This window comes from Hippocampus zosterae, chromosome 6, assembly GCF_025434085.1.
Source record: "Hippocampus zosterae strain Florida chromosome 6, ASM2543408v3, whole genome shotgun sequence".
Lineage (NCBI taxonomy): Eukaryota > Metazoa > Chordata > Actinopteri > Syngnathiformes > Syngnathidae > Hippocampus > Hippocampus zosterae.
Genome location: NC_067456.1, coordinates 7,992,329 through 8,017,854, shown reverse-complemented (window position 1 = coordinate 8,017,854; position 25,526 = coordinate 7,992,329). Strand labels below are relative to the sequence as shown.

Sequence of the window (25,526 nt, the reverse complement as noted above, 5' to 3'; positions counted from 1 at the left end):
TTACAATTTAAAACTACAGCCAACCCCTACATGTTCGCAATTCCTCCCCTTTCATCTATAACTGCTTCAAACAACAAAGTGTATTCAGGAAAAGTGATTAAGATTGCACGTCTGTCTGTGTCTTGTGTGTTTTGTTGTGTTATTTTGACTTCAAGATGGTGCAGCGAGAGTGGCTGCCTTTCCAGCAGGTCCTGTTTATTTTGTTCTTCTACTTCTTGCTCTCATAGCTTTGCTGCTGTGAAGTGGGAATTTCTCCATTGTGAGACTATTAAAGGGTTTCTTATCTTATCTTATAATTCAGCACCCGTAGAATCGTATACTGGCCGATTTACTATTCTGTTGTCTTTTTTTTTCAATATTTTCTTTTCTTTTTTCCCAATTACACTAGGATTTCTTCCTCCATTCTCCCCCGTTTCTAATGAAAAACACAGATTGAATCTGTATGTTCTCTGATTGGGCTCAAAAGGTTTGTTCTTGAAAAATAATGCAATGCAATGCAAAATAGAATCGCCTCACCTGCTTTACCTGGATAAATAAATGGATAAAATAACATAATACAAAAGAGTACAATTTAGGGCACTAAGTAATTCAGCTTCATTCTTTTATTTTCTTTGATTAACAAACACAAAACATCTTTTTGAGTCACAAAATCATTTTTTCTCCACTTAGCACATTCTTCGAATGCAGCATCAGAACCGCCTTTGACGACGTCATCGCGTGACAACCCGACGCGCGCTCATGAGGGGGCGTGGCTGTGTTTTCAAACGCACGTGCAAATCATTTATAAAAGTGGACCTACCTTGTCGTCACGCGATCGTTCGATGCTCAATGGAGTATGAGAGCCGGCTGGTGTCCTGTTGTAACCAGTGAAAGAGGAAAACGGGGTTTGTGAAGTTGTTTGTTTTTAAAAAACAACAGCAAGGGTTTTACGACATGAATTATGACTGCTTAAAAAAAATTCTCCCTCTACTCCCCTCCATAGTAAGATGCTGCCGGACGCCTATGGCTGCGTTGTGGCCAACAGGTTCGGGAATGTTCCCGACGACGACAGGGACCCGTTGGACTTGATAAGCGAGGTGGAGAGGGAGAAAGAGAGAACGTGGAAGAAGAAGAAGGAGGAGGACGAAAAAAAGGCTAAGCAGAAGAAACCTGGCCAGAAGGAATCTCAGAGGGACAGACGTATGCCCACCATGAAAATGGCGCTTCCAGAACCTGATGCAGGTACACGACAAACAATGCCTCGTCCTTGATATTTTACCGCACAGAGCAAAATCATTTCTAGACTGGAATCTTGCTTTGTCAGCTGCTGCTGGTGAATATTGGGCACGGTTTTGAAGGCCAATGTTGTTTTGACCATCCAAGCAAGTCCCTTCATGAGCTGTTCAAACGTTGTCCTCCTCCGAGAGCCAACTACAGATAAAAGAAAGGATGCCAGTGCTACTTGTGCATTCTTCAACTTATGAAACATGCTAAAACGAAACTATGAAGTAGGGACGTGTCAACAAAATCAACATCTCCCCCCCCACCCCCCAGCAAGACCAATGTCACTGGAAAGAGCTGGATTAAAGGAACAATATGGTGTGAAATTCTTGTCAGCGTGTTAAGAATTATGCAAACTATGACATCTTTCAGGGTTTTCTCCATTCTTGCAATGGAATGGCCTGTGACTGCCTGTGCGAAGGAGCGTGGGGCTGTTTTTTGACAAGAGCAAAGAGAAGCATTTTGAGTCGAAATAAGGACAGAGAACATCTAAATGTGCCATAAAGCCATCTTTGCAGTGTGACCCTCGTCTGCCTTTTTGGTGACCGGGCATTTCCACACCATTGTTGGCAACGGACGGCGAGCATATCCCAGTCAACAACTTGTACTATAGTGTACAATATTCTTCTCTACTGTACAAATTTGATGAAACTATGTATGTCCCTAAATATCTCAAAATGATGTTGCATAGCTTTCAACACATTTTGGCAGGATATCGATATAAGCCTAAACGTATCCTGTTGGTTGCTATTGCTTATAATGCCCATCCGTAACGGAACACTAAAAGGAGTTAACTGGTCCAAAGTGGGTGATTCAACATCCAAATGAATGTGTCCCATTAATTTTTTAAAACATGCTTTTTTTTCCCTATGAGTTCTTTACCATTTGACCATGTTCGTGCTATATCTCACTGCAAAAAGTGCATACATAGATACTAGATTTTTTAATGGTGAGCGAGACAAATTTGTACTTCAAGGCCATTTTACAATTTGTCATGTTAACAAGAAGAGACACTAGGAGATGGCGACGAGTGAGTGGAAGCTACTTACGGTCTGGAGTAATGGACCTCTTTCTCTTCCTAGTTTGCAAGCACCCAGCCCGTGCCAAAGGTGATGACAGAGCAGAGACAAAAAGAGGCTCAAAGTTGGCTGTCTACGGGGCGCGTAGGGCCAACCCAGCCATGTACCCACAGGAATTCTCCATCCCAAAGTATGTTTTCCCTAGTTTTAAGTTCTTGAATCATCCAGCAACCTTTACACCAAATACCATTAAAAAAAAAAAAAAACAAAAAACAAAAAACAAAACCAACAAATACAGTACTGGTAGGTCTAAGTGTTCATCAAAAACAAGAGGTTTAATTCTCAAAGTATTTTAAATATTTTGTCTAAATATCTTCAATATGTTAAGCTGCTATTTAATGCGTTTGAACATTAACACTCTGCTTGAAGATAGGATTCAATTAAAATGTATCCTTCACAAGTTAAGAACTTCACCGAAATTAAAGACGATTCTTGAACATTGAATACAAATGTATTGAACGTGAATGCACTTGAACTGTACTTTAATCGCTGAGCTATTGTGAAGCAACAAGACCTAATTTTGTCAAAGGCCTTCAAACGATCGAGATACTGACACCCGGAGCCGAGGGGGAGGAAGAGGAGGGTACACAAGAAACTTTGATAATTTTGTCTTGAGGGGCAAAAGAGAATACGACCGACGCAATGGAATGCAAGTCCCTTTTTTTTTTAATCTACACACTTGGGGAGGTTTATTTTTTTTAACTCTCTGCCATTGTTGCCACTCACCATAGCGGTCTCTCACCTGATGAGAAGAGGGGCGGCCGAGGTCCCTGGAACTGGGGTTGTGTGGATGAACCGGCAAGGTTTGCATCTCTGTCCACCACACTATCATGTCAAATTTACGTTTACGAGGATTGTTTTTGTTCTTGAAGCGAGTTGATGGATGTGGCGCCTGCTGCTCAGCTACATTCTGAGGAGCCTCAAGCACCAGTGGAAGAGAATCAGAACATGTGAGTACCACATGCGAATACAGTGGTCCTGACCAAACAAAGACAAAAACATTGATGCCTTTTTTTTTTTAATTATTGCTAACCATCTTTCCACTTGTATGAAAACTGCTGTAAACATTTTTTTTCACTAGTGCAATGCCTGAGGAGGATGGAGAAATGTTGGTTCAGGTTGCTATGGAGATGACTCTCGACGAATGGAAGGCCTTGCAGGAGGTCAGTCGTCCGAAGGCAGAGTTCAATATCCGTAAAGCAGACAACACAATCCCATCAAAGGCCAAAGTCATCCACCAGTCGAAACATGTGGAGGTGAGCATATAAACGTTGCGACTACGTTGGCCAAACAATCCTACATAGTGTACGCTACTCAACTAGACAAAATACATTAAAATATCCCATCTCTCGGTGTCAAAATGGTTACGGTTGTCTCATCATGCACACCTACGCTTGATGGATCAGATCAACTAAATAATTCTCTAACTCTGAAGAGTGAGAGAAAGGCGGGGGAAAAAAGCACATCCATGGTATTTACTCCATATGTCTGCTGCTCAAACGACGCCTAAAACCTTTTGGTCTACTACAGCCATTGTGAATTATTTCGGACAATGAATGAATGAAAACGGAGCAGGCAAAAAGCCAGGAATCAAACCGTGTCGGCGTTTAATTTGGTCGATCTTCAGCATCTCAAGGAGCATGCGGAGGAATTGGAGGATGAAGGCAATTTCCTCCGTCGGTCTGTGAATGACATCACCTCCCTTCTGGACATCAACTTTGGTAGTCTTGGACGCCCGTCTCGAGGCGGTAGAGGCAGGGGCGCTCGTGGCGGTCTGTCCAGCCTCCCGGAGAGAGCCAAACCCACACCGGAGAAGGTCAGCATTCATGTCACGCTTCGTGGAAGCAAACAGTTTGCCTTTTGTCAAACGGCGACTAATAACCGTGCTGCTTGCTCACAGGTGGGTGACGTGGCTCCTGACCCTGACAACCCAGAAGACTTCCCAGCATTATCTGCAGGCAGATGACCAAGGTCACACTTCATGTAGCCGGTGTGGGGAAATGGGTTGCACTTTAAAACACTGACCAGAAAAAAAAAAAACATTTTCATGGTTCTGCTGTTCTCAAGATTTGGTGTCTTCTTCCTATGGGTTTCTGTTCCCATTCATCCATGGCACTGAGCTCATAAAGAATTTTGCAAAATTACTTGTCAAGTTTTTTTTTTGGCAATGTACTTGTACAGTATATAAGTGGGTGGTGTGTTTCTGACCTGAAGCTGTATTTACAAACGGTATCAGCATAACAAATTTGACTGAAATTTTAAAAATGCACCAATGTTTGTAACATTGGTGTATTTTACCTATGTTGTTTCGTCCGCAACCTTATTGACCTTTATATATATATATACTAGATCTACACAGCAATGTTTCATTAGAGCAGTTAAACATGGCACAAAGTGGATTGCACCTGTCATTTTTTCAATTTAGTCTTGAAGCCTTTTCGACAAGAAAGCGTTAAGCCTTAACGGTTAAGGTAGGCATACGCTTTTGTACTGGCATACATTTCAATGACCGCTCCTTTGTTTAGTAGCCACAAAAAAAAATTCTCATGCGTGCTCAGATGAGGTATGAAGGCCGCTTATTGTCTAAAAACAATTTTGGTGCACATGACAAAAATAAAGGAAGCATTATTCTTTTACTTAAAAAGTGATTATACAGTATATGCTTCAAAATTGTATTCATAGTGGATCTGTTCCGTAAGTAAGGTTTTGATTTAAAACGGTACAAAATATATACACATTTTCCAATTAAGGAAATATTTACAGTCATCAAATGCAACATTTGAACCGCACAAGTGCATAATAGTTTTGAGATAAGACAAAGTGTAAGTGTGCACAACATTGAGCTAGCTACTTAATTACAAGAAAAAAATTCATTTAAATGACAATTCTTATCTCAAAGTTCAGTCTGCCAGCGAGGATTAACAATCAGAAAATGATTAGGACCATGTTGAATATAAAAATTATAAACTAAGGGAAAATACAATGTATTTTTTGAATCTTGGCATACACAGCTAGTTGTAAAATGCTCTTCCAAAAGTCAGTCTTCGGGGTTTCCACAGCTGCAGGTTCACCGTAGTAGAGGAGCTCTTGCTTTAGGTATGGAGTGACTGAAGAACAACAGAAGAGAAATATCAATGGAGGAAAATATGAATTGAAACAGAATTTTGTCTCTTTCATGCCGCAAAAACTTGAAACGCATGATGTTAACAAAAGCTTAGTGAGTCGAAGATAGATACCACAGTTTAGAAAATCGTTCAGATTGCAAAGCATGGTGAGCTTTACGTCGTCTGGAGGCGGCGGCGGAGGCTCTGTTGTGTGTGAAACAGAAAAGAGGCAGAAACGTGAGCGCAATGCCACATAAGAGGATGCCAGAAAAAAGAAGTGAAAGTAACAGGCATGAGAAGTAACCAGGGAAGCTATAGCCAGTCATACTCCAAACAATTATTGTCTTTGGAGGACATGCAAGCGGTGCCGTTGAAAGGAAGTGCAGACAGACTTGGATACTTGACAGGAAAGTTCATTTCTGTTCTGTTGGGTTGTACGTGGCAGCAGCCCAGCCCCCCCCCCCCAAAAAAAAATTATATCATGATGAGACTTGACACCATCTTAAATGTGAATCCAATCATCTAACTACTGCCAAAAACCCAACTACAACTAGCAGGGCTCCAAACTCACTTTTGGCAATGATTGTGCTTGTGTGACTGGTGTGTGTGTGTTTTTCAGTGCTCCGTGTAAATTTATTGACCCCAGCCAATCAGAAGGTGGCTGTGCCTTTCACATTCTGTAATTGGTTCGGACCAGGATGCGGCGAATCTGTGTTGTCGGTGAACCAAATGGAGGCTCTTCCTCCTTAAAAATCTGGTTACACCGGTGCAATTTTTTTTTTTTTTTTTTAAAGGCATACTGCTGAGATATCAGGATGCCCATGTGCCCCAACAGGTGGCAGTCTAGAGCCCCGGCTAGTTGTTAAAGCGAGTTTGTCCAGAGGAAATGCATTGTGCTTGTTTGTCTCAGTAAGTCTTCACGTGGGTCTGAGCGGAGCTTGCCTGCAAGTGCGCCACGTTTAAGTTGACGGGAGTGCACGTGTTGGTGGCATCGCTATGGCCGCCACAGGGCTCACAACACACTGGTTCCCTGTTGCTGGCCACTACATGCAAGTTGACCAGTGGACTGTGACAGGAGGAGCTGACAGAGAGAGGGGACACCTTTAAGTTGGGCTTCATGAGTGGCTATAGCCTCTGGGTTGCCTTGTTCATGACATATTAGGCACTGACGCGACACATTCACGATGATACAGTTTGGTCTAGAAAACAATTTGTTTCCTTATTTTCTGATGAAGGGCGAAGGGAGTTTTCGCCTCCGACTTTGTCGTGCCGTTCTGAGGTGATGGAGTGTGTGCAATTCACCGGTTTCCATCTACTATTCGTTTTTTTCCCCCTTGTGACATCGCTTCATATTTTTGATCTTGGGGTGTTTTTCATACAGACTTTCACCATAAAGATTTTCGTACTGCATTAGTGTAAGTAAAAGGTGACCACAGCAAGTTCCAATTTGTGTGTATTTTTGAGTTACGTTGCCGCTGTGGGAAAGGGACAGAGTCATAAATCAGGAGGCGCTTTGGGCATAATTTGCGAACCATACTGTACTAATTGGTAGTAGATATGTGACTTTCTAGTACTACCATCGAAGCATCATACTGGCTTCCTACCTGCATGCTACCCCACTGGCGGGCAGTGAGGTCCGGGTCCTCTTTCTGGTGTCTGAGGGGTCTGAAAGAGCCATCGAGTTGATGCCCGTTTTACAGCTCTGTACGCTGGCCTGAAGGACGGCCCTGCTGCAGGGGAAATAGGTCATTGCTAGCGTGTTTTAAGTGGAATGATCAGTGGATGCGTAATTGGGATATAAATACAGAGCTAATCTTACTTGAGAGACTGCGATGCTGACCTGGTGTGAATCTTATTCTCCTCCTGCCTGTGAAAACATACGATTGGCGTGACTGTCGAGGTGGCCGAGGCTATGGCAGATTGATTTCAGACTAATTTTGCACTCAATACAGACTGGTGAGATTAGCAAAGCAAAATACTAGTAGGGTAAATGCACATTCTGGATGGAAAACCCTTTCCTCAACACGGCGTTAACTACCGCTATCAACCCGTTATCAACCCTGCAATACAAGGCTGAAACGTCTCAGTGAATTAACCACTTAAGAACGGGCATCTTGAATCAACAGAAAGACAGGAGTGATGTTTCTAAAGTAATGGTTGGAAATGTTTAAAAAAAAAAATCTCTGCACTGAAAACGGGCCGGAGGCTTTCGGTATTCAATTTAAGCCTTTGTATGGACAAACAATGATAAAATAGCTCATAAGATTTTATTTTGAGAGCGTATTTCTCGCCATTTTACATTATTTTGATAACCCAAATCACTTCACTCCTTACATCAATAGCTATGATGTTGCACTGGGAAAAAACAGTGCGTTGAGGCATTCCGAGTTTTCTTTTCTGTCAGTCAGAAAGAAGACACCTTCAGTGGTACCGGGCATTTAAAAAAAAAAGGAACAAGAAATTGAAGAAAACAAGGACGTCTAATCATTTTTCCTATAATTGTGTCTGATCTGGCTTGGGAATTAAAGAGGGGGGCTCACTTACAGCATTCTCAGTGATTGATCCAGAAAGGGAGGGGGGGCAGCACACATTTTTTGAGGGGGTTCACCGGCCGGTTAGGATTTCTAACCCGTCTATACAGAAATGCTTGATGGAAGAAGGGAAGCCATACACAATCCACCACAGGGCAAGGCTACACAGGGAGGAGAGCAGCATGGCTACCAGCCATCTAGAAGGAGGACAAATTCATCAAGAGCAAACAAAGCAACAAAAAAAAAAAAAAGGAGCCCCCCCCAAAAAAGGAAGGAGAGACAAGAGATGACTGGGCGGGACACACAGTCTATGATGCTCTACTTTTACAGTGGGACTGGATCAATAAAACAATTGCGATTGCTTGAGATATTATTGCTTAACAGCATAATCATCAAAACTAAGACACTTGTGCAAAGACAGTTTTTTGGGGGGGAAGTTAGCTTCACCAGCGCCCGCCCAAATGGACTGATGACATATGATGATTTAATTAAATATGTGCTGGTTTATTGAAAAGTGCAACAGTATGATTGTAAAAATAACAAAAACACAGACATTGAGTCAATCACATTGGAAAATGTACCGATTTGACCTTTAGGATGACAAAAATCGAATTTGCGTTTTAATAAAATACGGCAAATAGAAAAGTATCCCACGAAGTGAACATGTACTGTTTACACTCACAGACCACAACGTTAGGTGCACATGCTAGTGAAATGACGTTTCAGAAATATATCAGTTCGCTACACTGTAATGAAATGTCTGGTGAATGCAAATATCAAGAGTAAACAAGCTCCAAAGTTACACTTGTACTGATCCAGTCTCAGTTGTGATAAAACAGGCAATTAAGCCGCGTGAACTCCGCCGAATATTGAGTGACCATTAGACACAGATAGATAGATACAAGGCATCTGTGAGGCGTGCATGTCTGAGGATGTCGTGCCCATTGCCATGCATGGAAGGTGAGCGGAGGGAGGTGGAAAAGGTGCTTCTACATTGTTTGCGGTGAAATCTGACACGCTCTTCAGTGTTAAACAGTGAAGCCAGGTGGTGGGGGCTCAGATGAGGATTAGATGGGTGTTTCGCAACACCGATAAACCACACGGCTGAAAGTGCAAGGACATCTCAACCCTGCCTCAATGTTCCCTTGGCAGAAGGTCATTTGATCCCAGCACAACACCGACCATCTTGCGCTCAGATATACAAAAGGAGTATTAGGGCCTCAAGCTGTGATATTACAAATTACCGCACCAAAAAATGCCTCGTTTACCCCCCCAATTTTATAATATTTGGGGCTTAAGCAGCAGGTGTCACGACGGCCCTTTTCAAATTTCAAAATGACCAAAATAGCGACTTTTGGGGGGCCGAAAAGCCTGAAAACTGACCAATTGTAAAAATTCTCAACATGACAGTCTCAAAGACCCATAAACAAAACTGAACAGGAAGTCAGCCATTTTGTTTGGATGCAGCCATGTTAATCCAGCTATGCCAATGACATATAATGGTCCAAATAGATGACATATGAATAGGAGGTAATTTTCACGATTTATTCGTCTTTATTCTCATTTGCTACATTGACACTGCACGGCACAATGCCCAATTTGGGCTTTAAAAAAAAAATCTAATCCGAGCATCCAGGCTGCAATTGCATTGGATCCACATTCTACTTATTTCCAAATCTCAAGAGGCATTAGTCGGATTTGAACGCAAACTGAATTGTACAGTGCATGACCCCCCACCCCCAAAAAAGTGATACATGTCACATATGGGCAAAAAAAACAAAAACAAACCTAAATTGACCAACAATGTCAATGCAGCAATAGTTTCAATGTGGCTTTAATACTCCTTCAGAGATAAGGGCATTTAGAATCCACTATGGTCAAGTGAGGATCATGGGAAATCTCATTTCAACAGTTGAGATGATTGAACAAGCCTTTTCTAAAATAGAGGGGAAGGGGGGGGGGGGCGCTCCGTTTACTAATAGGTAGTCTTCACCAGGAGCATTAATCAATGGAATCCAAGCACCGGACATTGAAGTCTGTTATGCTGCAGACCAATGCACAGCTGTTAGCAAATACAGCAGAACAGCAAGTCTATGAGAGGCAAGAGTAATTGTAGTGCATGTAGTGTACTTATTGCATATCCGTGTCGCGGCAAAGGAGGGGAAAAAAAATTAAATCAGCCATCCATTTTAACAGGAACAAGTATTGACTGCAGCTTTAAAAATGGGAAGTGACATGCTCTTACCTCCTTCAAACCTCACATCCATTTCATTCCTGTCCACAACACCACTCTCCCTCAGCTATCTTTTAAACGACAGGCAAGACACTGGCCAGAGCGCGGCTGTGAGGCCGCAGCAGAGCATTACCACCTGCCTGGCACAGGGACAACAAAGCCACATGGGAAGATTGACCACGCCGGATTTACAGGTAACGATTGCCAAAATGAGGTCCTGCGATTAGTTCATATACAACGAAAAGTCCAATTCATCGTCTGGTCTTTGCCTTGCTATTGCTATGCTAAGTAACACAGTGCAATTTCTTTCCGTGTTATTCTACTTTCACTTAGCCAAGTCAACGGTATTTATAGAGCACTTTCAAACAGCCATCGCTGCATACAAAGTGCTGTACATGGAGCAATTTAACATGCACAATAAAAAGTAAGACAAATCGGTAATAAAGGCGGTAGAAAGCACCAAACAATGGACATTAGCAATGGAAGTTCACATACCCTGCCAGTCATTTGACCTGAAGTTTGACAATAACGAGTTATGATCAATCTGTAAACGGAACTTAATGCAATTAAGCCACACAAGGGCTTCATGTTCAATGTTTCATCATTTTACTAGTAACACAGTTGACTTTTAGATAGATTGGAATGCCGCTATGGAAGTAGAGGAGAGTGTCTTTCGATAGCATCCACTGAAAACACCTGCTCAGTATTTGCTGTATTTTCCACACAATAAGGTACACCTAAAAGCATTCAAATTTCTCAAAAGCCGACAGTGCGCCTTATAATCCGATGCACGTTATATATGGGTCAATATTCGGATTTCTTGGATGTAGTAATTTAAATGTTCTGTATGGCGCTTTGTTACAGCTGCAGCAGCTATATAAATATGTAAGTAAAGCGGTATTACATTCCTTTAGCATAACTCCCTCTAGTGGATGCATAACGCAATCGCAGCCAATATTGCAGCTTCTATTCTATGCGCCTTACATATGAAAACTGTTTTTAAAATAGGCCATTCATTGAAGGTGCGCCTTATGCTCCGAAACACCTTATAGTGCGGAAAATACAGTGCTCGGACATCTCACGGGACAGCCACTGAGTGCTGACTATATGGGGATTGCTATGATTCTGCAATAGTGAGAGGAATATTTGAAGAAATGTAATGATACCTCAACATCCATGATTACTTCAAATATAATCACAACACATCCATCAATTTTCTATGTTTGTCTTCATGAGGATGGTGGGTGAGCTGGAGCCTGTCTCAGCTGACTTTATTTGACTGGTTGGCAACCAGAGCACACAGCTGTAATCTCAAATCAATATATTATTGTAAAGACAATGACGAGATCAACGCCCGACACAAACGCGTTCCATTCGCCAGCTTCCTATTGACTGCAAATATCCCAAGAGCTCCATGTTCAATTTGTCCTCCTACTTTCCACAAAGCTGTGCTTGCCTGAGGGAACAACACAAAATGCCTTCCCAAATCACTCTTCATACGTGACTCTACTCTTTCCTGACATAAAATCAATCACGACAAATAGATGAAAGCGTGGCGTACGTTCCTCCTAGACCTCAATACTATTTACAGCAAAGAACCAGATGACGTCGACTGCAAGAATACTACCGGTTAACGTAGCTAATCGCTTCACAGCAGTATTTATAAGACAGCATGCCCCAAATCGAATAAATATGGTCTTCGGGTGCTCGTCCAATTCAACGATTAAATGTGACAAAAACATTGCTCTCTTCCAGGGTGGAAAACATTTCGGTTGATTGAGGCGGTACTCGAGAGGGGAGGTCTATCTTAGTACTTACGATAATGAGCTAGAGGATCTGACCTGCCTCTTGCTCTTCAGGGCTCGTAGTTTGTCACCCTGGGTCAAGCCATTCCGCTCGTCGTCGTCATTATACTGTGAATTTGTCGGCAAAAATAAATCAATAAAAGCGCAGGAACAAATATTACAAATAGCGGCATATTCATTCCGGTATTGTTTTACAAAACCGTACCATTTCCGTCGCTCCTTTCTTGGATGTCCTGATCTTGTTGCTGCCATTAATGGTTATGTCATCAACTCCAGAGAGGATTCTGGTCACGGCCAGTTTACCATTCTTCTTTTCGTTTAGCATCTTCTCCCGGAAGACATCACCTTCTGCCCACAGACTGTTCTGTTTCCTGAAAGGAAACATCACACCACATTTATCGATTAAAGATGAGAACAGAGTGCAGAACTTGGCAGCACCCAGCAGTGGCGCGATTGATTATCATCCAGTTTGATGTTTATTTAAGTGCAGACGTTTTTTTTTTCCCCTGGCAAAAAATGAATGCAAGCCACTTGATTTCATTTAACTTATGCACCTACTCTTCAACAAAGTTCTGTTGAGGCCCGATGATGGACCCTGGACGGCAGATCCGAATCCAAGCGATGACCTCCGGCGCAGTCATGCAGTAATGCTTCATCATGTAACAGCCAATCAGAGTGCCGGTTCGCCCTAGACCAGCTGAAATTAATTTGCGGAGAGAAGTTAGTTCAGTCACCGTTGCCGATTCAATCTCGGTCGGCGTTATACCTTTGCAGTGGACGGCAATGGCTCCTTCTGCGTTCTCACAGATATTGAGGAACTTTCGGACAATGGCGTCATTGGGCGTGCTCCCGTCCACAAAAAATAGGTCATGATGTTCAAAGCCCGAGTCGGTGAAGCGCCTGGCGTCATACATTTTTTTGTTGAGCCGGATAACACTGGTGATGTTGTGCTTCCTAAAGTAAGGAATGTAGGCCTCGGGCGCATGTAGAGGGTAGCCTGAAGTTGGAAACAAGAGTCATGAATGCGAGGTAGTACATTTAACGCTGTTTTGAGAAACGTCACATGCTGGACTAAACTTGCCGTTCTCGATTTTGCTTTTGGGATGAGGCCCGCTAAAGGCGAGAAACTTTCCCGGAATGATCCAGTTCAAATCTCCATTTTCTGCCCTCTCGTAGTGCTCGTATTCCTCCACGTCAAAGTCGGAGAAGTCAAGCCAGCCGTAATGCAGGGCCTGGCAGGAGGAGAAATTCATCAGGGTGGGGGGGGGGGGGGGCACATGACTCAGCAGTTATGGTTGGGGAAGAGACTTACCTTGTGGACAGCACGGAGGCAGTCCAGGATGCTCAGATTGTACATGCAGGTTCCAAACGAGGCATCTCTGAGAAAGAAAGAAAACAATTTTGAGTGTTCCATTAACCTGCCATGCCTGTTTTTGGAATGTGGGAGGAAACCCGAATACCCGCAGGAAACGGGCACTGTGAGGCGAACATGATAACCACTTGTCCACCGTGCCGCCAATTGCTAAACTCAAAGCAGCAAATATCGCAGGACGTTTTATAATCGACAGTTGTAGTCACTAATAATAGGCTGGATACAGAACTAATTTAATTGACCGATTTTACCTGAATGGAATGTACGTGCGGTTCTTTGCCACCAGCAGACTGTAGGCCTCCTCTGGCATCATGTTCAAGTACATTACCTACACACACACACACATTTCAATAAATAAACAAACAAACAAATAAATAACTGAAATCGTAGAGCAGTTTTATACAAGGGATATATGCAGTTTCTACTCACTGCATATGAGCCAATCAGGTAGGCAGCGTTGGCTTGTTTCTTCTGGTCACCGCAGGTGTAAAATACAATCTTCTTCCTCGAAAGCGTAATGGACTGTGCAGAGACATGAAGTGACATATGAGGCCATCTGTTTACCTGACGGGGACATTGTAATTGTACAATTAACATGACACATAAGCCCCGCTGGGTGTTGCCGCTTTGTATGAACAGATGTGGAGCAAATGGAAGCGAATGAAAGGATGTTGAGCCGTGGCGTGTTTTGAATGTCGCGGAAGATATGTGAGAGTGAAGTAAAAGATGCGGTTAGGTGATAAATTGCAATTAGTTCACAATAAAAACAACCTTGACATACTTCACAGACAGAATACAACGTGATAGCAGACAGTGGAATGTCAAGTCGGACGCCCCCTGAAATTGTACAGCCATCTATTTTCTATCATTATCATCTTAGGCAATCGCCGGGTATTTGTCCACAAACAGCAATTTACACTCACGTTACTTGAAACAAAGAACTTTGGTTATGTTAAGAATTAGCAGAACGTCATAGTTTTGATACCAATAGAAAACACGTTTCAAGATTCTACCGTATATGAAGTTTGACACGGGATCGGATTATTTCTCATTCATTTATTTGCTATGGGGGGGGGGGGGGGGATGTGGACCTGAGAGTGTCCTAATTACCTTGAGCTTCTTTGTCAACTTGCAAGAGAAGCGATAAAACATAGCCAGGTTGAGGGGGCCAAAGTCTGCGTAGAAACTGCAAGAGATTTAAAAGCAAGAGAATGACTGCGATCTTTTCGATAAAAGCTTGCGTGACACACTTAAGTACTTTTCCTTCATTGATACACGTATCAAGTCAAGTCAACAGTATTTATAGAGCACTTTCAAACAGCCATCGCTGCATACAAAGTGCTGTACATGGAGCAATTTAACATGCACAATAAACAGTAAGACGAATCGGTAATAAAGGCGGTAGAAAACCAAGAACAAATCAAAGTCATGCATATGCAGATAATTCTGCTCAATTTGGGCGGTCCTCCTCCCTTTTTGATTAAAAATGTCAAAGGCCCAATTATGATGTCTCTGAAAGATCATCCAGGGTAATTTTCGGTAGATATAAAAGATGATTTTGATGGAAAAAAATGGAAAGCTAAACACCCCCCACCCTGAGCAGGGTGGCCCCGAACCTAACATTTTAAAGGTGCAAGGAGAAAATGTAGGCATGCACAATGTAAAGCAACAATTTTTTTTTACGATAATATTTTTTTCCCCCGCTTGTTGATGTATGTACTGTATGTGGTGTACATCATATGCATATCCGTGATAAACACAACATAAATGACAGAAAAATAGGCTGACATGGAGAAGAGTTTGACAGCAGCAAAAATGATTCAAGAACTACATGTATATATATTTTTTTTTAATCTGCAAATTTACCAGTTGCGCATGCATGAGTAGATGAACATTTTACACGCACTGCCTCAAATTTTAGAGACAAAGTGGCACCATTTAGGGGTAGTCTGAATCTGTGCTGCAAGTAACCTATTTGTTATTATTACTTTTTAAAATGGTGTAGATTATAAAGTGAGGATTCTCTTTAATTTCCATTAACCACCAAGGCTGAACTTGGCTCCTCCCCAACACAAAGTTTTTGTCTTTTTCGAGCTGTATCACTTCACCACACTTCCTTGACACTAATTCTTGGGCTTTGGTGACATCTGACAGCATTTCGGGGTGGAAGCACAAAAACTACACATTGGAGTCTTTTTCAGCAAATAGCTAGGAATAGATTCCAAAGTGGGGCTTGGGAGCATTAAGTTGTGAATGGTGAACTGCAAATATGCAAAGAACTACTATTGCACACACCTAGAAGAAAAATCACCCATAGATTGTCTGGAACTAGATCGCCAAATCAGTGTGAACAAAATCCACGTCTGCTGAAATGCATGATAAAAAAAAGAACAAGCTTTTCAATGGGATCCGCCCACATTTAAAATGACCTTTAGTACTGCTGAAGTGCATCCACAATGTAAACCACAGGGGTAAAAGTCCAATAGGATGAGACTGTTGACTTACTTCTCATATGCCAGCTCTTCGTCTATGCAGAAGCAGTGCCGCTCTGTCGTACTTTTGATCTTTTGTTGAAGGATGGCGAAATACAATTGATCTACAAAGTGTAAACGAATAATTGAGTTACTTGTTTTGCCGTGCATGCTGTCAAGTCTGCAGGCTCCGATTAAGTTAGATTTCCCTTTTTTCTCCCATTCCGATCTTACCCTTGAGGAGCTCAACGCATTGTGACGACACATCTTCCGCGGCGGTCATGTTGACCTGAGCTTTTTTGAACATGGCCAACCTGATTTTCCCTCACAAGAACGTGCACATACTCATGTGGAAAACTCACGTGTAAAATCAGAACTAGAGGACAATCGTGCAACAAAGTTCCTGCGTTGTGGTAAAAGTTAAAAGTCCAACGGTGACGTTCCGAGAAGTATCTTGTGGATGAGCACGATGGGTGAGTTTCAAGTGAAGAAAGTGCGCACTATGCTCAACGAGAGCTGGCCTCTGGCTCCGCCCTTCAGTCACAGCGAAACGCCATTGGCCGACAGACATTCAACCCTTGATGCCATTCGAGGAAGATGCCATCAATCCCTCCCATTTTATTTTAAAGTTCTCCTGGTCTGACACGCAATAGGCTGCGTGAACGCCAACAAGGCGGTTGCATTGTCTTTGAGCCCAAACACAATCATTCGGGCGACCCAGTCTTCCATGTTTTTGTAAAAAATGAAATTATACAGACCCAGCCTTAAGCGAGCTGGCTCGTTGTTGCATCCATCAGCGTATTCGCCATATTTGAGGTATCAATCTACCCTATAACTCAGGCAAGTTATTTGCCTGAAATTCATACAGCAATAAAAAAATCAAGTGCACTTCATTAATGTAACGATCGTTGCCTGGGCGCTAAGTGATTCTTTGTAACATTTTAAATCCAAACCACTGACATGCATACATGAGTAGGCAGAGCTTTTATTTTGAAGGTGACAAACGCCGCTGGCTGGCGGTCGATTACCGTAATGCAGAGTATTATCAATCGCTGTGGCAGCTGGCTCGACTTCAATTTTGCGAATGGAGGCTGGCCTGACCGCAGTGATGTGACAACTCGGTTTAAAGTTGGCCGAGTTCATCGTGCGACCACCCTTACCTGAAATCTCAATGTAAATATCCGAGATTGGCTCCGCCTCTGAGCCGTGCTGGGCTGCGCAGCACTTCTTTCTCCTCGACTCCGCTCGTCTCCTCTCGCTCTTGCGCTTCATATTGCCTTCAGGGCTGCAGCACGGCACCCATGATTAGGATTCCGCCTGCGGCACGGCCACGTCGTCTTCCCCTGGATCTGCGTGTTCGCGATGCACCTAAAATATCAACGGTGCTTGCAAGCCCCTCTTCTCTGTTGGTGTCGGTGACGTGCAAACTAGGCGGGGGGCAGGTTCTGTGCCGCCAGAGCCTCCTGCATGTGACGTAGCGTGTAGTGTTGTGCAGTAGGCGAACCTGCACCGCGTGTGAGACGCGATCCCGCCGCTCGAATAAAGCCTATCCTATCTCCGTGGCCATGCAAGGCCGCTGACGTCATCTGCCGTGCCAAATGCGCTTCATTCAAATATTGTGCTGCAGATCAAGAGCAGGAGAGTTTTGTGGAAACCGGAAAAAAAAACCCACACAGCCACCCGAGCAATTGATCCATCACTGGTGGACCGGGCGAGGCCTTTCATGAAAGCACTAAAGCACTGTGCCGTTTACAATCAAAATCCAAAAAGATGTTCGATTAAAAATGTTTAAAAATTGAAACCCCATATAAAGTTATTTTATAGTTTTATCCCTCCCACACACTTTAAACACATCTAGATGTATTAAAACACGTTTTAAACACATTGCAAATGTATTTGTGAACATAAAAACATACCAGCATAAAATGTATAATAAATACTTATTGTACTGTCTGTGTGTTTAGATAATGAGGTGAGGCCTGGTGGGATGCGAGAGTGTCTGGGTGTTCTCTTGGTGTTATCAGTGCACAGCTGAAAGTGCACCGGAGACTGTGGTTTTCTTTTTCCACGTTACAGTAAAAGTGCTGTATATTATAAGAAAATATTGCTAATAACTGCAGATAAATCCCACAATGTGGATATAGCAGGGGTGAAAATGATAAACACGGATATATCATGTAGAGGGGGAACACTGTACTGTATGAATATGTATGCTCTTGAATCTCATATTAAGACATGTCAGACTTATTCAGGTGTTTAGCAGCCAATTTGGGATTGGAGCACTGGTGTATCCTCCCCCCAAATTTTCCCAACACACAGTGCCGCAAAGTCCTGTGTTGCAAGGTAGAAGCAAATGGGTTCGCTTTGGTTCAGGCCAGCCAGTTACACATGGATGACCTTGGGTTTATTGCTGAAGTTCAGAGTGCCTTGAACTCCGGCGAGCTCCAGCAGCCAGTTAATGGGCATGTGGTCCAGATGGTTCATGTCAAAATGGCAGAAATGCACTTGAGAGCCTGACAAAAAAAATGGTGGGACCTTTGAGCATGAAAAAGCCCCATGATGCCTTCTCAAAGTGAGGTATACCAAAGAATCACTGCTTCAGGCAAACCAATCACTGCCTAAATATATGCACATCATCTTGAAGAACTGTTGGATTTTTAAGCATTTACGTTATATTTTTTATTAACTCACGCACAATACATGTTATTTTGCAAACCACTGATCTGCAGTTATAGAATAGTGTTTCGAGAGAGGAAATCTGACCTGGTCCAGCAATGATAGCACCACCTTGCTGATGAAGATCACCCTGGAAGTCGAATACAGGACTCGTCATGGCTCTCCATATACTCCTCATTTGGCCCATTAAGATACCAGACTTCACATGAGGACTTGGTTGGGCTTCACACACACACACACACGGAACGAATACTCATTTATGGCATTAATGTGGCATTGATCTGTGTTTACTGAGTTTACCTGAGACTGTAAACTTCTCTTCTCGTTTCATCCCTAGCTTGTGGTAAATGAGCCTCTCAGGGTCCACGTAGATCTCATGAGCGTATCCTGTCAGTGAACAGAAAGGCTGGACGAGACATCAAAACCTGACTGGATGTTACATGAAGACGGTAATCACAAAAAAAAAAAAAAAGATAAGTGCCAACCTGTATGTGAAGATGAGCAGACTGACCAATGACAATTAAACTAACGTTGGCATCCTGCAAGGAAAAAAAATATGCAAAAATATATATTTTTTAATTTGTCTGTACAACTATGGACTTTGTATTTGTCCACTGTCTGTTCTGTCTTTTTAGTAACTAGTAGCTAATACATCCAGATTGTATACTTTGGCTTATTTAGCTAACCGCCACCACACAATGTTTCTTCATCCATGACTTGGAAGCTGTGATGTGCAAAAAAATGCAATTTTCAAGCCATGGGACTTCACTTTCTGAAACACTACCAAAGCCAAAAGGTAAGCAGAGCTGCATTGAATCTTGTTGGAAGCATTCATCAGTTTACTGTTCATGCAGATAGTTCTGATCCGATTACCAGTCACTACAGTAATACCCAGCTAGTACCAAGCCAGGATAAAAAGTGTATGAAGTGCTGCCTCTATGAATGAAATGCTTTAATTGTCTCTATGGCAGTGCTTCTAAATTATTTTCTGTTATGCTCCCCCTTGGAAGAAGAAAACATTTTGCGCCCTGCAATTCTCCACCGCGAGTATGAATAGAATAACTTGTCTATAAATGTGTTACAAGCACACCGCAACATAATATTGTATTCTTATTAACGTTAAAGAAAATAAAAAAAAAGTGGAGACAAACTTCCAACAAAGAATAAATTTGTTCATATTGTTTTGTTGTCTCTCAGAGCAAATTTCAAGAGCATCAAATGGCCTGAACTTAGGCAAAAATGCGCTACGTTTCATTTACATTATCACTGCATTTTATTAGTACAGTATTAGTATTAGTCGAATTGGGAGTATTTGGCAGTCAGGAGTCCGGACTTACCTCCAGAACCTCTTTGGGTATTTTGCTCAGATCATCCACATAGTCTTTGCAGCTGTAACATAAGAAATTCTGCAGGGACATTTTTTGGGAGAGGTTAAATTCCACGACCACAAGACCCCCGGTTACAAACAAAGTGTCATCTTCGTGTGCATTCATAATGAAACCCCCTGTGTCCTTTACATTTTAAGAGATCTCAGCATAAAGCCTCAATGTCACGTTGTGCTGCTTTCAAAGGCTTGTTTAACCACTCCGGCCAAATGGCTGTTAAATGAAGTTTCTCCCTACCCGTACAAAAATAATGATCGACTTCCTTTCTTGATATAAACTCTTGAACGGGATGGCCGTTCCGTGGCGGTCATAAATGAAACAATCGTCCACGTCTCGGAGGTCCACGTTGACCTGAGGAGATTCACTCTCCAGAATAATCCCGCTCTCGATTTGTCGAGTTACAGGTAACTTCAGTTCTGCCATTTTCTTTCTTATAGCTATTTTTAGACGTTCAGCTCAAGCCGGAACGCCACACCCAACTCCACAGACGTCACTCACTGGAGTGTTAAAATGTTTTTATGTCCTTATTCTTTGTTGTTTATGAAAAGCATGTGAATTTGATTACCGTTTTCTTTTGTTATAAACAGCGAGGATAAGCGGTTTGGGAAATGAATGGATGGATGGAAAATTAAATATAAAATAAATGAAGACAAAGGTAACATAAAAGTTGTGGTTAATTTACCATTTCAATTGAAATTTGTATATGATATATATAATGTATTCGTGTATTTTGGTGGATGGGTCACTTTAGGTCGGCCTCCTATGGCCCCCTCGTCAGAATGGGACTGGGTGGACCCCCAGAAACAGGGCGTATTAAAAATAAAACGAATTAAAATCATATACACACTCACAATCTAAAAACTTCAAAGAACCCAACATACATGTTTGTGGAATTTTGTGTTACTATACTTTGACGTTTTGATCATAGGAAGGCCTGAGTTGAATTTCGAATCTCGACCTCAGAACTGTGAGGTAGACGTTCCAAACACTTACTCGCTATGTGTCTGCCTGGCAATGGAGGAACATAAAAAACTTGTGATATTTGGTCAGGAAATTGATAGTGATGCGATTCTGTCTGTCCGTTTCATGTACCGTCCTTTTCGGCTTCCGTACGTTGCCACCACGGTGCGGAAGTCATTCTAAGGAGTACAGCCAGAGCTGCCACTGCTTAGTGTTGGCCTAACTGGGCTTTTACGCGTCCTTGTTTCTACCGACGAGGCCGTGTCAGCATTCATCTCGACCGGCCAGAAGAAGACTATTATGTGAGCTCTGCGGCCAAGTGTGTGAGCACTGTGCAAACTGGTGAGAGATGTCTCCCGTTCTTGCTAAAGCTAGTTTTAGCATCCGAAGATGGAGCGATCTAGTCTATCAGGATAGCTCTTAGGCGCCTCTTTATCACCCATTAAAGCTTGCAAAGATCGAGAAAATATCACCAGCCGAGATATTGTTGAGAGTCCAAATACTTGATCAACAGTGTAGTGTCGCTTTGTTTGTAGGTATGCCTCATTGACCACCTGTCCTCTTGTTTACACATTTATGTTTCATTCGGTAGCAACTACTCGACCATTTCTTTGCCAAAATGTAGCATAGAAATGCGGTTGTATTTACGAGCCAAATGATCGCATTCATTTCACGTAGGGACTTTGCAAGGTGCAAAGAAATACTTGATTAAACGTTTTCCCTTTACAAAGACAGTTAATGACCACTTTGGTGCGCACCGGCGTATTACTTTATACGTGCTTGTTATTGTAATTTACATACAGCTGCATATGACAGGTGTTTCTAATACTCGGGTTTTGGAGATGCATGAGGCAGCACAGTGGTTGTGGTTAGATTGTCTGCCTCACTGTTCTGAGGTTCAAGGTTTTGGGTCTCACGTTAGGGCTTCCTTCGGCGGGTTGTTTTGACTGTGAACCCAAATAAATGTATGCCTCACATATTAAACGCAAAAACCAAAGTGATGAATAACTAGTTTTGAAATCAGAGGCCAGTAAAAACTCTTTGCTCAAATTTAGACATACATGTAGATGTACAGAAAGAATACATTCATTTTAAAAGAGGGATTGGAAACAAATGGTGGAAAAATATAACTTTTTTTAAAAAGAGAGGACAATTTGCAATTTTAGTATTTTAGTTTGAAGTTGATGCATCTAATTTGCTTTAGCGAGCCTTATCCAGGGCTGGATATGCCCCTGGTCTTGACTTTGACACCAGAATTTAGCGATACATTGTAGGATTTGCATTGTATGCCTTTTTTTTAAACATTTTTAAAAATAAGTCATGCAAGTCCTTTTGGGTATGATGTTCAATTTACAATGATCTGATTAAAGAAACATAATATACATTCAAACAATCAAAATCAGCATAGCCCTCATCTTTTCTAAGCGCCCTGTGATTGTCTGGTGACCAGGTCAGGGTGTACCTTGCCTCAGGCTCAAAGTCAGCAGGACTAGGCTCCACCTTACCTCTGACCCTACTGAACACAAATAGTTTGAGAAGATGGATGGAAGCTTCCATTGTATTTCAACATTAACCTCATTGCGTTATCCTTGAAGTATTTGTGCTTCTACTGATGTGGTCATCAGTATTTGAAATTAAACCTATTCTCTCTGAATACCTTCCAGAGTTTTCTCGAGTCATCTATATGGGCCATCTTCTCTCCAAAAATGGTTACCGTCTGAAGAGAAAGACACATAAGCAGCATCACCGAAAGAAGAAGAAGAGGAACTGCTTCCTGCAGGGTCCTTGCATGCTGTGCTTCATTATCCATAGCAACAGCAGCAGCGGCGGCAGCGGTTTCAACGAAGATAGCGACCCCCTGGAGGCCGGCGCCAACAGCAGCGGGTGCTGTCACAACAGCGTCACCGGCATCACTGTCACGGGCGTCAACGCAGTCGGAATCAACGCAGCGGTAGCTGCCTCCAAGCTCGCCGAGCGATACGTCACGCTCGCATCTCCCGAGGACTGCTCCAAGTTCCTGCTTTCTCCGCCAGAGTTGGCTATTTGGGAAGGGACAGGGAGGAGCCTGTTGTCAGCTGTCCCGGCGAAACTCATTCCACCGCCGGCTCTTTTTCGGACTGCTGGTGTGTCTGTGACTGTGCCCATTCCTGTGCCTGTACCCGGCTGCACCAGTAACTACGCCGAGATGGTAAGCAGCCGATGAAATGTCAATCGAGGGCGAGGCCAAAATGGCCTAAAAATGATATGAAATATTAAGTTATGTTACAAAATGCGCTCTAAATCGATCCTGTTCTTGAAATGTGATCGGTGTGTGTCCCCCCCCTACATGTAGGTGTGTAAGAGGAAGTGTTCCGAGGTCCAGAGGTGCACACCTTGCAACAAGCAGCCACGCTGTGCCTTTTCTGCCCCCGATGGTAGCATCGAAAACGGAGGAGTGGGCGGAAGCGTCGGGGAGGCTTCCTCGAACACCCAAACTGGCCCCTGCCATCTTCCCATCTGCCAGTTGCCCTCTTCCTCCTCCTCTTCTCCATCCTCCTCCTCTTCCTCAACAGCGGCCGACGGCTGCTGTGGGTCGGCTCTTCAGGTGGATCTTCCCCACAGCTCGGACTTGTCCCCCGCCAGCCTGCAGCACTATGACGACTGCCAGACGAGAGGCTCTGACGCTGCTGATCCTTTAAGTATCAACCACTTGCCTTCTTCCATCCTTCTTAAGGTGACCAGTCATGCAAAGCTTGGCGATTATTTTTATTTTTTTTCCAAGGTGCATTTCCATCTTTAACTACCTTGTTTCTCATCACAGGTTCTCTCCCATTTGACGGTGAAGGAGCGTTGCTTGTGTGCCTCTTTGGTCTGCAAGTACTGGAAGGACCTCTGCTTGGACTTCCAGTTCTGGAAGCAAATCGACCTAAGTGGCCTACAACAAGTAAGTCCATATAGAGAGAGAGGATATACAGTTTTGCATACAGTCAGTCATTTTTTTTTCCACCAGAGGAAGTAACATAAAGTGAATTAACATTGAACCACCACTATTTGCGGAGGATAAGGACCAAGCCTTGCCACGAATCCTGAAAATCTACCAGTAATTGACACCCTATGCCAAATTACAATTGCTTACAGATGCCACAAGATGGGGGCACAGCACTTAAACTCTGAAAGGATAATGAAAAACGTGTTGTACGATTTCTCTCGGAGTTCAAATGTTCACAGTGGCAAACTAAAGGAGTCTGACATTCCATTTGTACTGATTGACTGACTGTAGTCTGTAACAACACGAGTAATCGGCAAACCCCATGCACACAGGATGTGCACAGTCATGAACTCATGTCACGTAAATTCATGTTTGCAATGTATGACAAGCCACCTTCGCGTGAGTCTCATCAGTGCACACACACCTAAATAACACGCATACAACCTGACAAGTCATCACACATTGGCAAACGAATTCTGCACGCCTCCATTTCGCATTTTCCACAAACAATATAAGTCATTCACCTCACCTTTTGACATTTACACAACACACAGTAATACATGTGTGGGAGTGGAAAAAAAAGTTTAATTACAAATTAGACTACACTGGCTTTTAGTAGCTTCATCGAAGCAAAAAACAAACTTGCACTTTGACTTTTACCTCTCACGAGAGGCATTCAAGGACCACCAACAAAACCGCATCTCAAACGCAAACCTAAAAAAACATCGAGTTAAACAGAACACCACCACCCAGATGCCACAAGATGGCGACAAGGTTATAGTTTCAAGCACCCCCCCCACCCCCCTAAAAAAAATCTGACTTGATGAGGGTTTTTAGTGAATAACAGAAGGCGGATTAACAATCTGGAAATCCTTCCCTGTCTTTCCAGGTAAATGATGAACTCTTGACGAAAATAGCCTCTCGAAGGCAGAATGTGACCGAGATAAACATCTCGGACTGCAGGGGGGTCCATGACCACGGAGTGTTCTCCTTGGCCTCTCAGTGTCCCGGCCTGCAGAAGTACACAGCGTACAGGTGCAAGCAGCTGGGGGACATATCCCTGGCTGCCTTGGCGGCACACTGTCCTCAGCTGGTGAAAGTTCATGTGGGAAACCAGGACAGACTGACAGACAGGGCGCTCATAAAGGTATTCATCTGGACATATTCTCGCCCTTAATGTTAAAAAAGCGAAGCCTCTGAACAATATTTCCATTCTGTTTTCCACCAGCTCGGAGAGTGCTGCAGTGAGCTGAAGGACATTCACCTGGGCCAGTGTTACGGGATCAGCGATGAAGGCATGGTGGCTTTGGCCAAAGGATGCCCCCAACTACAGCGATTGTACTTGCAGGAGAACAAACTGGTCAGTCCTCTCGGTTATCGGAATGCTGTTTTTGCTGCTTCAGTTCTCAGCATGCACGGAGAGGAATGCTATTTAAATGTTGCTTTGTTTGTTTCTGCTGGGCTTTTGGATCTTTTTTTCTTTTTGGTCACAGCGCTATTTTCATCTTTGAGGTCACAGGCAGCATATTTGATATGCTTTAGAGCAGCAGGGATTTTTTCTTTCTTTTTTTGGGGGGAAAAAACAAATTTTCATCGACCCGCTGGGTTGGGACCAGAGCTTGGAATTATTGATCTTGCTTTTCTCATTACACGGATTTAGACTTTACAAAACAAAACAAAAA

General features: G+C 43.0%; 4 protein-coding genes across 4 annotated transcripts in view; 2 read left to right on the top strand and 2 right to left on the bottom strand.

Annotated features, from left to right (window-relative positions):
• The first annotated feature begins 751 nt into the window (after positions 1-751).
• On the top strand, positions 752-4,483 carry LOC127602428 (intracellular hyaluronan-binding protein 4-like). Its single transcript, XM_052068547.1, has 9 exons — positions 752-884; positions 983-1,221; positions 2,343-2,469; positions 2,869-2,988; positions 3,071-3,142; positions 3,212-3,289; positions 3,421-3,595; positions 3,967-4,155; positions 4,240-4,483. The coding sequence occupies exons 2-9, from the start codon at positions 987-989 to the stop codon at positions 4,303-4,305; spliced, it is 1,062 nt and encodes a 353-aa protein (XP_051924507.1). The 5' UTR covers positions 752-884; positions 983-986; the 3' UTR covers positions 4,306-4,483.
• An 807-nt stretch (positions 4,484-5,290) lies between these two features.
• Positions 5,291-17,357, bottom strand: cdc14b (cell division cycle 14B). Its single transcript, XM_052068544.1, has 16 exons — positions 17,016-17,357; positions 15,890-15,980; positions 14,495-14,570; positions 13,814-13,906; positions 13,636-13,712; positions 13,325-13,391; positions 13,094-13,244; positions 12,779-13,009; positions 12,571-12,709; positions 12,218-12,383; positions 12,026-12,120; positions 7,263-7,310; positions 7,048-7,173; positions 6,386-6,524; positions 5,576-5,647; positions 5,291-5,446 (listed from the first exon to the last, which is right to left on the bottom strand). The coding sequence occupies exons 1-15, from the start codon at positions 17,125-17,127 to the stop codon at positions 5,618-5,620; spliced, it is 1,641 nt and encodes a 546-aa protein (XP_051924504.1). The 5' UTR covers positions 17,128-17,357; the 3' UTR covers positions 5,291-5,446; positions 5,576-5,617.
• A 306-nt stretch (positions 17,358-17,663) lies between these two features.
• On the bottom strand, positions 17,664-20,372 carry prxl2c (peroxiredoxin like 2C). Its single transcript, XM_052068536.1, has 6 exons — positions 20,154-20,372; positions 19,869-19,937; positions 19,017-19,070; positions 18,832-18,937; positions 18,619-18,753; positions 17,664-18,368 (listed from the first exon to the last, which is right to left on the bottom strand). Exons 1-6 carry the CDS (start codon positions 20,337-20,339, stop codon positions 18,238-18,240), a joined length of 681 nt encoding a protein of 226 aa, XP_051924496.1. The 5' UTR covers positions 20,340-20,372; the 3' UTR covers positions 17,664-18,237.
• Positions 20,373-20,989: 617 nt separating this feature from the next.
• The window catches only part of fbxl17 (F-box and leucine-rich repeat protein 17), a 188,233-nt gene continuing 183,696 nt past the window's right edge, over positions 20,990-25,526 (top strand). Inside the window, exons 1-6 of the mRNA XM_052068487.1 lie at positions 20,990-21,218; positions 22,541-23,064; positions 23,209-23,589; positions 23,677-23,799; positions 24,734-24,991; positions 25,073-25,204. Of these exons, the coding sequence (XP_051924447.1) occupies positions 22,561-23,064; positions 23,209-23,589; positions 23,677-23,799; positions 24,734-24,991; positions 25,073-25,204 (1,398 nt within the window). The 5' untranslated portion in view covers positions 20,990-21,218; positions 22,541-22,560. The remainder of the gene's footprint in view (positions 21,219-22,540; positions 23,065-23,208; positions 23,590-23,676; positions 23,800-24,733; positions 24,992-25,072; positions 25,205-25,526) is intronic.

What these genes read in the sequence shown, in the direction of transcription:
- LOC127602428 (XM_052068547.1), top strand. Translation starts at nt 987, where the DNA reads ATGCTGCCGGACGCCTATGGCTGCGTTGTGGCCAACAGGTTCGGGAAT. An exon ending in CAGGAATTCTCCATCCCAAA is followed by an intron (nt 2,470 to 2,868) that starts GTATGTTTTCCC and finishes ATTTTGTCAAAG; the next exon opens with GCCTTCAAACGATCGAGATA. An exon ending in CCAAACCCACACCGGAGAAG is followed by an intron (nt 4,156 to 4,239) that starts GTCAGCATTCAT and finishes GCTTGCTCACAG; the next exon opens with GTGGGTGACGTGGCTCCTGA.
- cdc14b (XM_052068544.1), bottom strand. Translation starts at nt 17,127, where the DNA reads ATGAAGCGCAAGAGCGAGAGGAGACGAGCGGAGTCGAGGAGAAAGAAG. An exon ending in ACCTGATTGGCTCATATGCA is followed by an intron (nt 13,713 to 13,813) that starts GTGAGTAGAAAC and finishes GTGTGTGTGTAG; the next exon opens with GTAATGTACTTGAACATGAT. An exon ending in AGATCCTCTAGCTCATTATC is followed by an intron (nt 7,311 to 12,025) that starts GTAAGTACTAAG and finishes ATGTTTTCACAG; the next exon opens with GCAGGAGGAGAATAAGATTC.
- prxl2c (XM_052068536.1), bottom strand. Translation starts at nt 20,339, where the DNA reads ATGGCAGAACTGAAGTTACCTGTAACTCGACAAATCGAGAGCGGGATT. An exon ending in CGATCATTATTTTTGTACGG is followed by an intron (nt 19,938 to 20,153) that starts GTAGGGAGAAAC and finishes ATGTCCCTGCAG; the next exon opens with AATTTCTTATGTTACAGCTG. An exon ending in CTGCTCATCTTCACATACAG is followed by an intron (nt 18,938 to 19,016) that starts GTTGGCACTTAT and finishes TGTCTCGTCCAG; the next exon opens with CCTTTCTGTTCACTGACAGG.